General features: G+C 41.5%; 1 protein-coding gene across 1 annotated transcript; it reads right to left on the bottom strand.

The window, feature by feature from the left end:
* Positions 1–4,591: 4,591 nt before the first annotated feature.
* On the bottom strand, positions 4,592–12,787 carry LOC142751075 (sulfate transporter-like). Its single transcript, XM_075860046.1, has 3 exons — positions 12,779–12,787; positions 6,433–7,032; positions 4,592–6,193 (listed from the first exon to the last, which is right to left on the bottom strand). The coding sequence occupies exons 1-3, from the start codon at positions 12,785–12,787 to the stop codon at positions 4,592–4,594; spliced, it is 2,211 nt and encodes a 736-aa protein (XP_075716161.1).
* Between the last annotated feature and the right edge of the window lie 2,398 nt (positions 12,788–15,185).

Genomic DNA, 15,185 nt, shown 5'->3' with positions numbered 1-15,185 from the left:
TTTTATTTCACATCTGAGCCTCTGCAATTGTGAACCAATACTTTATATGTCGCCAAATTAGGCCTCAATTTTACATGGTACTCTTTCACTCCTGAGCCCTGTCGAATGTCCAGGCAAAAGATTAGGGCCACATGTAGGGTGCTTCTAAAACCGGGAAACACTGAATAAAAATTGAGAGCTGTCTTGTTATGGTGGCACAAGCCGGGCACCACATATTGGCGTATCTAAGGAAAAATTCCCATTTTCACTCTCCCACATCGTGTGCACACGAATTTCTGCAAAACACCTTTGGGTTAAAATGCTCACTACACCCCTAGGTGAATACCTTGAGGGTGTTGTTTCCAAAATGGGGTCACTTCTGGGGGGGGGGGACTGTTTTGGTTCCACATGGACTTCGCAAATGCAACATGGCGACCAGAAACCAAATGCAGCAAAATCTGTACACCAAAAGCAAATGGCGCTCCTTCCCTTCTGAGCCCTGCCGTGTGTCTAAACAGCAGTTTATGACCACGTGTGGGGTATTGCCGTACTCCAGAGAAGTTGCTTTACAAATGTTGGAGTTCTTTTTTTCCTTTATTTGTTGAGAAAATTAAAAATTTTGAGCTAAAACTGCGTCTTATTGAAGAAAAAGGATTTTTTTTATTTTCACTGCCCAATTCTAATAAAATCTATGAAACACCTGTGGGGTCAAAATGCTCACTACACCCCTAGATGGATTCCTCAAGGGGTGTAGTTTTCTCAATGGAGTAATTTTTTTGGCGTTTTCACTGTTTTGGTCCCTTAGGGGCTTTGCAAATGCGACATGGCCTCCGCAAACCATTCCTGCTAAATTTGAGCTCCAAAAGCCAAATGGCGCTCTTTTCCTTTTAAGCCCTGCCGTGTGTCCAAACAGCTGTTTATTACCACATGTGGGGTATTGTTAAACTCGGGAGAAATTGCTTTACAAATGTTGCAGTGCTTTTTCTCCTTTAGTCCTTGTGGAAATTAGAAAAAATTAGCTAAACCTACATTTTCTTTGAAAGAATGTAGATTTTCATTTTCATGGCCCATTTTCAATCATTTCTGCAAAAAACCTGCGGGGTCAAAATGCTCACTACACCCCTAGATGGATTCCTCAAGGGGTGTAGTTTTCTCAATGGAGTCACTTTTTTGGCGTTTTCACTGTTTTGGTCCCTCAGGGGCTTTGCAAATGCGACATGGCCTCCGCAAACCATTCCTGCTAAATTTGAGCTCCAAAAGCCAAATGGCGCTCTTTCCCTTCTAAGCCCTGCCGTGGGTCCAAACAGCCATTTATTACCACATGTGGGGTATTGTTTTACTCGGGAGAAATTGCTTTACAAATGCTGTGGTGCTTTTTCTCCTTTAGTCCTTGTGGAAATTAGAAAAAATTAGCTAAATCTACATTTTCTTTGAAAGAATGTAGATTTTAATTTTTACGGCCTACTTCCAATAATTTCTGCAAGGTTCAAAATGCTCACTAGACCCCTAGATAATTTCCTCAAGGGGTGTAGTTTCCCAAATGGGGTCACTTTTGGTGGATTTCCACTGTTTTAGCACCGAAAGAGCCCTTCAAACCTGACATGGTGCCTAAAATATTTTCTAATAAAAAGGAGGCCCAAAATCCACTGGGTGCTCCTTTGCTTCTGAGGCCTGTGCTTCAGTCCATTACCACACTAGGGCCACATGTGGGGTATTTCTAAAAACTGCAGAATCTGGGCAATAGATATTGAGTTGCGTTTCTCTGGTAAAAACTTCTGTGTTACAAAAAAAATAGATTAAAATGAATTTCTGCAAAAAAAAAAATGACATTTGAAAATTTCACCTCCACGTTGATTTAATTTCTGTGAAACATTTAAAGAGTTAAGAAACTTTCTAAATGCTGTTTTGAATACTTTGAGGGGTGAAGATTTTAAAATGGGGTGACTTTTTGGTGGTTTCTAATACATAAGGCCCTAAAAGCCGCTTCACAACTGAACTGGCCCCTGTAAAAATAGCCTTTTGAAATTTTCTTGAAAATGTGAGAAATTGCTGCTAAAGTTCTAAGCCTTGTGATGTCATAGAAAAATAAAAAGACGTTCAAAAAACGATGCAAATATAAAGTAGACATATGGGGGATGTTAATTAGCAACAATTTTGTGTGGTATAACTGCCTGTCTTACAAGCAGATACATTAACATTTAGAAAAATGCTAATTTTTGCAATTTTTCACAAAATGTTGGTGTTTTTCACTGATAAATATTGAATTTATCGACCAAATTTTTCCACTATCATAAAGTCCAATGTCTCACGAGAACACAATCTCAGAATCGCTTTGATAGGTAAAAGCATTCCGGAGTTATTACCACATAAAGTGAAATATGTCAGATTTGAAAAAATGGGTCTGGTCCTGAAGGCCAAAATGAGCTTGGTCCTGAAGGGGTTAATTAAAATATAAACCATAAAAAAACATGGCCGCAATCATAACAACCCATAGAATAAAATTAACACATTATTTTTACTGCATGATGTATTGCATAAAAAACTCCCCCAAAAACTATGACAGATTTTCTGTTTTTTTCCAATTCTCCCTACCAAAAAATGTATAGAGTTTAATCAATAAATGATATGTACCCCCAAAAGGGTGCCAATTAAAAGTACAACTCATCCCACAAACAAACAAGCCCACATAAGATTATGTTGAAGTGCAAAATGCTTTTATTGTGCAAAGGTACTAAAACAAAAAACTGTACGTATTTGGTGTTGCCATAATAAGCTATCATGTTATTTTCTCCGCACATCACCAACTAATAAACTTGGGCCAATATACGCCAATTTGCACTTTATTACAATATGAGGTTATAGGACCTGTCCCATGAGGGGACCCATCTTCGTGGGTAATGTGTATCTTTTAATATATATGTTATTTATATGGCACAGTAAACAGTGTGAAGAAAAAAAAGAAAGAATGGTGGAATTGCTGTTTTTTTTCTATTCACCCACAAATAAAATTTGATAAAGGTTAGTCAATAAATTATTTGTACTTCAAAATGTTGACAATAAAAACTACAACTTGTACTGCAAAAAAACAAGCCATATACAGCTACGTCAAGCCGAAAATAAAAAATGTATAGCTACTGGAATAATGACTATGGAAAAGTTGAAAACAGTTGCTCAGTCCTGCAGGTCCAAAATAAGCTGTACCTTAAGGGGTTAAATTATAAATTTTGGGCTGCCTGCAGCCACCACTGGGGGAATTTTAGGAGATTGCACTGAGTTTTATTGAGTTCAATGGGGATCTTATAAATGCATCTTTAGTAAGCTCCCCATTGTGGTGACTGCTGACAGCTAGAGTTTTATTATTTAACTCTATGTCTCTGAAGGGAAGCAGGTGATTTAAGGCCCTTTTACATGGGCCAATGATCAGGCAAACAAGCATTTAATGGACCGCTTGTTCCCGATCATTGGCCTGTGTAAACAGGGCAACGATCAGCCGATGAATGAGCAAATTTGTTCATCGGTAGATCTGCTCATTTATGCAGCACAAAATATTATCATTGTCGGCAGCATATCTTCTTGTGTAAAAAGGGAGGTGTGCTGCCAACATGATGCAAATGCATTGGGAAGATCGATCGTAGTAATGGTCACTCGCCCCCAAACATAGCTCCTTGTGCTTGTTTTCATGACCCATATTGGCCCATGTAACAGGACCCTTAGAGTCAGTACCGAATTTTAGACCTATTTAATTTTAGTCAGTTAACGTTAATCCTATTAGTCCTTGTGGGCTGGTGGCTGGCATTTTACAATATCATGGAGAAATCTTTAGTTCTTGCTGAAAGAACTAATAATGCAGGAGAAAGGAAAGATCATTAGCTTATCTCTTTCTTCCCTCTCCTTATATTCTTTTATGCTCAATATCCAAAATCAGCACAGAGCATACTGTCCATATCACAAGTAATTGTGCCTTAAAGAATCCAAACTGGCTACTTATGTGGAAGAATGAAATGGCAGCAGCAAAGCTTAAAGGGATCTTCCTCTATCGGACAACTAATGACCTATCCACCAGATAGGTCATCAGTATATGATTGGTGCATGTCCCACACCTGAACCCAGCACCGATCAGCTGCTCTGGCTGCCTGCTGGCACTGGATGTCATTGCACACTATGCAGTGCTCGGAGCCGTAAGCAGTTGGCTCCGTACATTGCATTGCGGCCGTGCTGCAGAACTGCAGCTCTGTTCCTATTCACTTGAATAGGTGCAGTTCTGCAGTACTGCAGCTCTGCCGCCATTCTATGACCGTAGCCATCTGCTTCCATCATGGACAACAAATATCCGGAGGCAGTCGGAGCAGCTGATCGCTGCGGGGTCGGGGTGTCGGACACGCACCGATCATATACTAATGACCTATCCGGTGGATAGGTCATCAGTTGTCCGGTAGGGGAAAACCCCTTTAATAAAAACAGTGTCAACATTTTTCTATTTGGCTGACCTAGACAGATTGGAGAATTCACCCTAAAATAAACACCCGCAAGAATAAGTCTCTGAGTAATACACATTCGTGAAGTTTTTATTTTAGAGGGAATTGATCATTAATCTTTTATTTCTTCCCTAATTTTAATTCCTAAGGTCATCATTAATGGCTTGAGCAGGGTCAAAAGAGAAAGCATTATCCCTTAACTGAATTTCTCTCTGTTTTTCACGGAACTTCCTTTCAGCAAATGTGACAGCATCATGCACACTATGAAAAGTGTGCAACTCTACATCACCACTGGTCTTGCTGAAATATCCGCCATCATGAAGAGAGTGCCGCACTGATGGATTGCAATTTACAAGAAACACTTCAACGCCGATCTGCTCATAATCTTTTTGGACTTCTTTGAGAATATCAAGGCCAACAGTGTCTATAAATTGCATGGCACCACAATCAATTATAAGTGAGTGAATATCAAGTTGCGGGACTGAGGTTTTAGAAGCTGTCTGAGGTTTCTTTATGGTTTTAATCAAATTAAACCTGGCTATGAACCTATTGCTTGTTTCTCTCGACGCTGCTTCCTCTTCCTTCTTGGCCTTCCTTTGCAGAGCAGCCACTAAACAAGGGTTAATACCAGTCTTGCTATATAGAGAGTCTCTGAAATAGTTTTTGTTAGCATAGTAAAGAGAAGCATCAAAGCGGAATATTTTAACATAAGGAATAGTGTTTAGCTCCCTATAAGTGAACTGGTCCTCGTAAATCTCTGTTCCACTGACTTTACCTAATAAAGTGGCCCTTGGCCTCTGTGTACGGAGGATCACACAGAGCATAGAGAAGCAAACAGCCACTAGTAGCCCAATCTCAGTCGAGATTAAGGAAGAAGCTAACATGCTGACCCACCAGATCATTGTGTCAATTTTACTTATCCGCCACATTTTTGGAGTATCTACAAATTTCCTTAGAGCCCCCCTGAGACTAGTAATAGTAATAACGCCTAAAATGCAATTTTGTAATGAATAAAACAAAGGAGCAATAGCAAGCAGCACAAGCAACAACACAGAAGAGCTGATGATGCCATTAAGCTGTGTATTTGCTCCTGTAGATTCTCTTAGAAGACTTTTAGCAAGGGCGGCACAGCTGGTAAAGCAGGAAAAGAAAGATGGAATCAGATTGCACATACCAATAGCTATCATCTCCTGGTTGCTGCTAATTGTGTACCCATGCTTTTTTGCAAAGATTTCAGCAAGGGATACAGTCATGGCAAACCCAATTATTGCGATTGGGACTGCATCAACAGCTATACTTGAAATAAGACTCCAGTCTGGGGATTTAGGAGTCTGGAATCCAATAGGAATGGTGCCACACACGGAGGACTTATATTTGGTATTAAAGTTAAAGTAATGAGAAACCAATGTGGAGACAATGATGACAACCAATTCTACTGGAAATGGGATTTTCATCTTACTCTTGAACCTATCATTAATTTCTTTGACAGGTACAATAGTAATTATTGCAACTATGCTAGTTATTAAGTCACATATATTGGTGTTTTTTAGATTTGAAAAGATGTCGATCCAAGTCATAACCAGAGCCCCTGCCCCATCCCGACGTGGAATCTTCAAGCCGATGAGATACTTCATCTGTGAAGTCAGAATAGTGAGCGATGACCCAGTAACAAAGCCACTCAGCAAGGGTTCCGACAAATACATAGAGATGAATCCTAACTGAAATATTCCCATTAGGATCTACAAAGGAAATAAAAATGAAAATATATTGCATTAATAAATAATTGGCAAAATATTTTAAACTTTTTAACAAGCATATAAAATAAATGGTTCACATTACTATTCATATGAATTTCTCAATCGTCAAAACTGTGAGGAACGAAGAATATTTCTTACGTTTTAATAATTGTTTATTTTTGGGTTAAGCCATGCTTGGTTTTGAATTTAGACAACTATTATTTTTACCAATGTCTACTAACCTGGTACACACCAACAATGAAAGTTAAGGATGTGGCCACAGTAATGGCATAACAACTTTTGTCACATATAGTTCCATTAGTGAGTGTGGCGTTTACCACTGTCGAGATGGTCCCATCTGTAATGTAACCTGCAGCTTTTAGCTGCTTGTTCACAGACTCTCCTACCATCAAACATAGCACTCCATATGTTCCAACACAATTATGGCGGGAAGTTGCTGTCAAGAAATAGATAATGCAGCAGAAGAAGTTAGTGTATAATCCATAAATTGGATCTTGGTTTGCCAACAGAGAATAAGCAATTGACTGTGGAATAGTGACAATGCCCACAATGATGCCGGATGTGATGTCGCCAGGCAGGTATTCCTTTATCTTATAACGTGGAAGCCATTTGAGAACAGGGAAAAGTGTTAGAAAAAAGCTGGCAACCACTTTCGGGCCACTTTTACAATATTCTCTGGTTTTCTCTGTGATAAGTTCTTTGGTGCTAAGTTCTGGTTGCACATGTTCTTCGAGCTTCACGTGCATATAGTTAAATGAATGTGAATCTTGATGCTCAGTTTGATCAGGAAAATCATTCTCAGAGTCATCAGGATCTTCAAGCTATTGTAAGAAAAAAACATATTATTTGTAGCTAGTGTAACACAGCCCCCTGTAGGTAGCACCACACAGCCCCCTGTAGCTAGCGCCACACAGTCCCCTTGTAGGCAGTGCCACACAGCCCCCTGTAGATAGTGCCACACAGCCCCCTTGTAGGTAGTGCCAAACAGCCCCCTGTAGGTAGTGCCACACAGCCCCCTTGTAGGCAGTGCCACACAGACCCCTTTGTAGGTAGTGCCACACAGCCCCTTGTAGGTAGTGCCACACAGTCCCCTGTAGGTAGTACCACACAGCCCCCTTGTAGGTAGTTTCAAACAGCAGCCTGTAGGTAATGCCACTCCACACAGCCCCCTTGTAGGTAGTGCCACACAGCCCCCTGGTGGGTAGTGCCACACAGCCCCTTGTAGGTAGTGACACACAGTCCCCTTGTAGGTAGTGCAACACAGCCCCCTTGTAGGTAGTGCCACACATCCCACAGCTCCCCTGTATATAGCACCCCCCCTTCCTGTAGATAGCGCCACTGTAGCTCCCTGAAGGAGCGGAATCCCCCTGTGGCTGGGGATTCCACTCCTGTATCACTCCCCTTGATGTCCCTGTCAATATATGGACAGTGACATCAGAAGCAACTCCTGAAGCGTTGCCGACGCTGTGACCGGGGATTTCACTCCAGGAGAAGCCCCTGTCATCTGTGTCCATTTATGGACAGTGACGTCACTGGCTTCTCCTGGAGTGGAATCCGCGGTCACAGAGTCGGCAACGCTGTGGACGGGGATTCCGCTTCAGGAGTTGCCCCTGATAACACTGTCCACATATGGACAGAGACATCAAGCGCTCCGTCCAGGAGCGGAATCCCTGGCCACACGGGAATGCTGCTCCTTCAGGGAGCTACAGTGGCACTAGTAGTTTGCAGAGCTCTGCTATAGTGGCGTCGCTACCACTGTAGCAGCCGCAGCGACCGCTAGCAGCGCCGCCATCAATGGCACGGGTCACAAATGCCTAAGGCTGGCCCTGGTCTTAGTGAACGATATAGCTGCTCTGTATACAGAATACAAAGCAGCTGTATCTCAAAAACAACAAATAATTTTTAATAACATTTATTTAGGAAGTTGCACCAATTACACTGATGCACAATTATATTAAAAAAACAAACAAAAAAAACAAAACATTATGTCAAAGGTGTACATAGCCTTTAAAGGGGTTGCCAGCTTTGGACAAAGCCTTTTTGTCAAAGCCTTTTTGTCAGAATTTATATTAAATAAGCCCTAGCGCCACCTATATCCTTGGATTTTGTTTTTCTTTAATTCCTTTAACCCCTTAGTGACCACTAATACGCCTTCTTACGTCGGTCACTAATGGGCTTTAGGCTAGGCTGACGCCTTTTCACGTCAGCCTAGTCTAAGTCCTGCACGGGTCTCCCGTGCAGGCAGGAGCCGGGGCTGAGCTCATGCTCCAACGCCCGCGATCGAAGTTTACTTCGATCGCGGCTGTTTAACCCTTTAAATGCCGCCGTCAATAGCGACCGCGGCATTTAACTTTGTTTACAAAGGGAGTGAGCTCCCTCTGTCACCCATTGGCGGGTGTGGTATCGCCGTGACCGTAATGACTCGTTTAATAAAGTTAATATGTAATTTAAACCGCAAAGTGAACACCGTAAAAAAAAAACGCAAAAAAACATGGCGAAATTGCAATTTTTTTCCATTGCCCTCCAAAAAAGTCAGAATAAAAATGAATCAATAAGTCCTATGCACCCCAAAACAGTACCATTCAAAACTACGTCTTGTCCCGCAGAAAACAAGCCCAAAAAATCACTACATTGATGGAAAAATAAAAAAATTACAGCTCTTGGAAAGCGACGATGCAAAAACAAATAATTTTAGTTCAAAAGTGTTTTTATTGTGCAAAAGTCGTAAAACATAAAAAAACCTCTACATATGTGGTATCACCGTAATCGTACTGACCCATAGAATAAAGGTAACATGTTATTTACGTCACACAGTGAACGGCGTCAATTTAAAAACGCATAGAACAATGGCGGAATTTCAGGTTTTTTTTATAATCCCCCCCAAAAAGGTTAATAAAAGTTAATATAAAAATTATATGTACCCAAAAATGGTGCTATTAAAAAGCACAACTAATCCCGCAAAAAACAAGTCCTCATACAGCTATGTAGACGAAAAAATAAAAAGGTTATAGCTCTTTGAATGCGACTATAGAAAAACGAATAAAATAGCTTGGTCATTAGGGCCTAAAATGGGCTGGTCACTAAGGGGTTAAAAAGTACTGTATGGTTTTGGGACCAGCTTACCTTTCCTTACTACTAGAAGAACTATATATAGTAATCCTCGTTCTGGTCTACATGGCACTGTATGCAAAGCTACATGTCACTCTCAGATAACTGACCAAAAGGGCTCATGAGAGGGGCTTCTTGACTTCTTTATGAAGTCGTTAAACCTGTTGTCCCCTTTGTTTGGACACAGACCTTGATTTACATCCCCCTGCCCCTCACCGCCCAATTGGATCTTTGAATGGCTATTCAGTGGGTGCGATTGTACTCAGTTTTTGTGAGAATGTAATAATTGAGTAGAGATCATAGGACAATAGAGGACATTGGAGGATGATTGACACTTCTGCAAAGTAATAAGGATCAGGAATGGAATGGAAAGGGCTTTCAGTTGCATTGTAGTAAGCTACTTTTCACAAGTGACAGCCCCATATGGGTCTGTAATTGCTGCATATGGTTCCTGCCACCTTTGAAATTCTATTATCATACTAGTAGATAATAGGTTATATTGCAAAGCAGAGCAGAATTTTTTATTAAATTCCACACAGATTAAAAGTTCCAATTAGTACCTACCCATGAGATTTCATTATGTGACGGAAAATATCTTTGACTGAAAATGTTTTTTGCTAAGTGATATTTTTTTTGGACACTGACTTATTTTGCAAATTCAAGGATAACATTGTCTTACAGAGGTTAATTTAAGTTTCTACTAAATAGACCGCAAGATAAGATTACAGTGAAATAATAAAGCAGGCAGCACATAATCTTCCACAAATTTTTGGAAACTGTTCTATATTTACGGTTGTGTCCTGAAATGTGACCTTCTCAACACATTTTTTTGTCTGCTGTATATTTGCAGTCACAGGCAGGGGTGTACCATGTAACTAGGAAAGACTGGGCCCCATAGTAAACTTTTGAATGGGGCCCCCCCTTTCCTGGGTGCCACACAACCCCCCCTTATAGATAGTGCATCCCTGTAGATTCCACCAAACAGCGCCCCCCTGTAGATAGCACCATACAGCCCCCCTGTAGATAGAGCCATACACAGTCCCCTGTATATAGCACCATACAGCCCCCCTGTAGATAGCGCCAAACAGCCCCCTCCCTGTATAAAGCGCCATACAGCCCCCTGTATATAGCGCGATACAGCCCCATGTATATAGCGCCATACAGCCCCCCTGTATATAGTGCCATACCACCCACTGTATATAGCACCATACAGCCCCCTGTATATAACACCACACAACACCCCTGTATATAGCACCATACAGCCCCTCTGTATATAAGGCCATACAGCCCCCCTGTATATAGCACCCTAGAGCCCCTGAATACAGCGCCATACAGCCCCCTGTATATAGCGCCATACAGCCCACTGTATATAGCACCATACAGCCCCCTTCTATATAGCGCCATACAGCTCCCTGTATATAGCACCATACAGCCCCCTGTATATAGCGACATACAGCCCCCTGTATATAGCACCATAAACCCCCCTGTATATCGCACCATATAGCTCCCCTATATATAGGACAATACAGCCCCCTTGTGTATAGCACCATACAGCCCCTCTGTATATAGCAACATACAGCCCCCTGTTTATAGCTCCATGAGAAACCTCAGACTACCAGGTACTGTGTTCGTCAGCACAATAAAAATGAAAGGAGTGCTGGTCACGAATGCGCACAAGCGCATCAGGCGCTCCATTCATTTCTGCGGAGCAGCTGACACAGACCCGGGAAGTCTGAGGTTTCTCATGGAGAACTTCGGAGTACTTTCGTTCCCCCTTTCTCCTTATTACTGGGGGTCCCAGCGTTCACACATGTATCCCCTATCCTGTGGATAGGGGATACATGTGTTTTGTAGGAACAACCTCTTTGATGGCAGAGTGGGGAGATACCTTCTTGCTCTGCCGTAGTGTTCAGTGGCGTCGCACTGTAGCAGCCATAGCGGTTGCTAGCTGGAGCCTCTGGCTGCTACAGCGTTAGTTACGCCACTGGTCACAGGTGTTCATGCACCTGTATACACATTTTATATCATTTTGTTGGAATGTGCTGTTCAAACTCTTGTGTTGTTTATGTGATCCATATATGTGGGGTTAGTGACTGCCGCTATTTTTTGTTCTCGCACTCCTACTATTCTGCCCTGGGTGATTTTAAGTAGTTTAATGCTGGTTCCTACCATCCCCAGATATATATGCAGGCTTAGTCCCAGTTCTGGGTGTATGTGCAGCGTAGGTTCCCACCTTATAGAGGTTGCCTTGTCGTGACAGGTGGGCAAACACTTTTTGATCAAAACGTGCACTAAGAACCTCCCTATTTGTAAATTGCTATTTGGACATCTGTTTGAAAAAGAAGCATATGTATTTTATCGAATTTCAATGTATGCAGCGTAAGACCACATTCCAAGTACGGTTATATTGACAATTTATGTCAAATGAACAGGACCCCTTTAAGGCTTCAGTCTTTTTCTTCAGGGTGCTATCCGTTTTTGTCACTAATAGCACCCTGAACCCATTCATTTCAATGGGCCCATGCACACTTCAGTTATTTAAACGGATCCGTTGTTCCCTTCCGTCAAAAGTAGAGCATGTCCTACTTTGGTCAGTGATTCAGTGACCGTGTGGCCCATAGAAGTCAATGGGTCAGTCAAAAAAACGGATGCCACACGGAAGGCTTCCGTGTGCCGTCCGTTTTTGATGGATCCGTTGCCATAGCAACGGCTGGGTGAGCCAAAGTTCACAGACTCACAGACTACAGTACACTTTCATTCCTGAAGATGGATGTGGAGAGACTCATAGCATTGGTGCATGATCACCCAGGACTGTGGGATACGCGGGCAGAATGCTACCCCGACCGCTCTAAAAAGGACGCCCGTGGGAGGAATTTGCCAAGGAGCTTTTGACGCACAGATGGCAGCAGGGAACTAGTGCCCAGTGTCACAAAATAAGCAAGTAAATGCACACATTTCACTCCAAAAATCCCAAAAAAACAAAGCAAGCCAAGCAAAGTCATCTCAAACTGTTCTCTATGCTCTGAAAGCTACAGAAAACAGCACCAAAAACTTCTTGTAACATTTCTATGGGTGTTTCCTGGGACATGTGACAAGTACAAATGAAGTTTACCTTCGTTTTTTAAACGGAAAAACGGAAGCCAAACGGAAGCACAACGTCCGTGTAAAACGGAAACACAGAACAGAAACGGAGTGCACACGGATACCACACGGAAACAAAAAGGACACACGAATCCGTCAAAAACGGCCGATAAAACGGTGATGGAAGTGTGCAGGAGGCCTAAGGACTACAATACAATCCTTGCATAAATAGTAAAAGGTAAAGAATGGGCATAATTTATAACAAGGCTTGAATTGTGGTACACTGACCAGTAGTTAGCTACCAACAACAATTGTGTTGACATACAGTATATAAAATGGATATATAATAGATATGACTAATTTATAATAATGACTAACCTGCCCCATGATTAATGGATTCTGTCTATTCGAGTCCAGAGAATTGGCAAGACAAGCTTATCATCTCCAGTAACCCTCTGATAGATTTATAGCTCTGCACTGTAGTATTGCTATGGAAGTGACCAATCATCAGCTGCTTATGCAACACAAAAATAGAAAAACTGACGATTCAGGTTTAGACTGACATAGGGAAAACTTTATTTAGCCAACAATATATTTCTGTTAAATCAAACAAGATGAGATTCCATTTTAAGTGTCTACAAAACAAATACATTTGCTATCTTACAACTGCCTTAATAGGCAATGGAAGGGAAGAACTTTATGTAATTGTGGCCGCTTTGCTTTGTGGAACTGAGGTGCAAGACTTGAAATCAACTTTATTTAAGACATTTTATTGCTCAAAATGCAATAATTTGACTTTATGCTATATGACGACGATGATAATAATAACAATAATGATGATAATAATAATATAAGGGCTTCCTGGTTCAATTAGCATAGTGATCATTATTATTATACTAGTGACAACATTTTTAGAGGTTTTTTTAAAATAAAAGAAATCCGGAATACTTCTTTGCATTAGGGTCAGTTCACACAGAGTTTTCTGGCGCTGATTTTGACGCAGAAACCACATCGCAATCAGCTCCAAAAAACATCCGAAATTGTGTAGTGACCACATAAGAGACTTTATTGGTGAGCAATTTATTCCACGACAAGGTGGCAGTCACGAAACGTATTATAAACAAACACCAAATACTGTAGCACACTAAGGGTATGTTCACACGGCCTATTTTCAGCCGTTTTTCGGGGCTTTAAAAATCAGAAGCAGAACACCTCCAAACATTTGCCCATTGATTTCAATGGGAAAAACAGCGTTCTATTCCGACTGGGCTTTTTTTACATTTGAAAAATGGCCGCGTTAAAAAACGCCCGCGACAAAGAAGTGCATGTCGCTTCTTCAGCTGTTTTTGGAGTCGTTTTTCAACGACTCGATAGGAAAACAGCTCCAAAAACGGCCTTAAAAAATGCAGTGGAAAACGCTAGTTAATTAAAAAACGTCTGAAAATCAGGAGCTGTTTTCCCTTGACAATAGCTCCGTATTTTCAGACATTTTTTGCTAAGTGTGTGAACATACCCTAAGGCAGATTTATCATTGGGCCACTTTAACTTCTTGGTAGAATATAGATTTGCAATAGCTTGGTGCCGTCAACTGCAAGAAACATCCCTTCACCTGAATGATGAGATATAGCTAAAAAATACAAGAACAAACGAGATGTAGGAACTGCACCGTAGCTAAAGATATGGGTGCTATCCCCAGAAGAATCTTGACAAAAAAACCTCAACAATGTACAACCACAATCCAAAAGAAGAGGCAGCACTCCAGTAGTGTAGAAAAATCCAAAATGTATTCACCCAAAATACAGGCAACGTTTCACCTTCCCATTGAAGGCATTTTCAAGCAAAAATGCTTGAAAATGCCTTCAATGGGAAGGTGAAACATTGGGTGAATAAATTTTGGATTTTTGTACACTACTGGAGTGCTAAAAAATACAGTAACACAAGAATTTTAAATGCACTAAGAATGCAGTAATGTCTCAACTATAATCCATCAGGAACAATTGTTTCTATTTTTGTAATCTTCTAAGAACAGACGTCTCTATTTTTGTAATCCACTAAGAGCAGTCCCTCTGTTCTCCCACATGTAGCCACGCAAAAGGGGCTGCACCTGTCGGAATCCGGGCCCTCTGCTTTTCCACTTGCATTTATATCATAGGAGCCGCGTCTGTTGGGATCTGGCCCCTCTGTTCCTACACACTTAGCAACACTGTCCTGGGAATGGGGCTCAGTTTCCTGGTTCCCCCCGACCTCTACATCTTTTCCCCCTTACTTTTCAATTGCCATCCAAACAATTGTTTTCGAGGTGATGTATTCTCCCAAACTTGGGGATGGGATTCCAAAATTTAACTTCCGTGAACATTGGACTGTTATGGATCTGTAGGAGAAATTTCTTCCAAGGAGGCTTACTGTTGTCTTTTGTCTGTTCTTGTTCTCCTTTGATAAGGTATAGATGCCATACCACTACCTCTTTGGAGATACCCGTGCCTCGTGGTAGTGTACCCTCTGCTTTTGGTGGCGATCCTTGGTGTTTTGGTTTTAGCTGTTTGACCACCTCATAGTTGTTTGCTCTCATCTCCATCTAAGCTTTCTGTCACGGGCCTGCAGAGGATGGCGTGAACCCACTGTGATTAGACGTAGAGCTAAACCAGGGAGTGGATTCTAAGGGAAACCCAGGTATTCACCCTTTAGGAAACCTTAGGTCGCTGACCCAGAATAGCCTCCCGTGGTAATGGCCAATGTAAACAGGCGCATTACTAAATCAGTAGACAGTATGCAGGGTCAGGTATAG

Source organism: Rhinoderma darwinii, chromosome 3 (genome assembly GCF_050947455.1).
Source record: "Rhinoderma darwinii isolate aRhiDar2 chromosome 3, aRhiDar2.hap1, whole genome shotgun sequence".
Lineage (NCBI taxonomy): Eukaryota > Metazoa > Chordata > Amphibia > Anura > Rhinodermatidae > Rhinoderma > Rhinoderma darwinii.
The sequence above is the reverse complement of the archived record's forward strand: the minus strand, read 5'-3'. Positions and strand labels throughout refer to the sequence as shown.

Bases quoted from the DNA above. Each gene is read 5' to 3' on its own strand.
- LOC142751075 (XM_075860046.1), bottom strand. The intron at 6,194-6,432 runs GTTAGTAGACAT...TTTCCTTTGTAG, and splicing joins TCATTGTTGGTGTGTACCAG to ATCCTAATGGGAATATTTCA.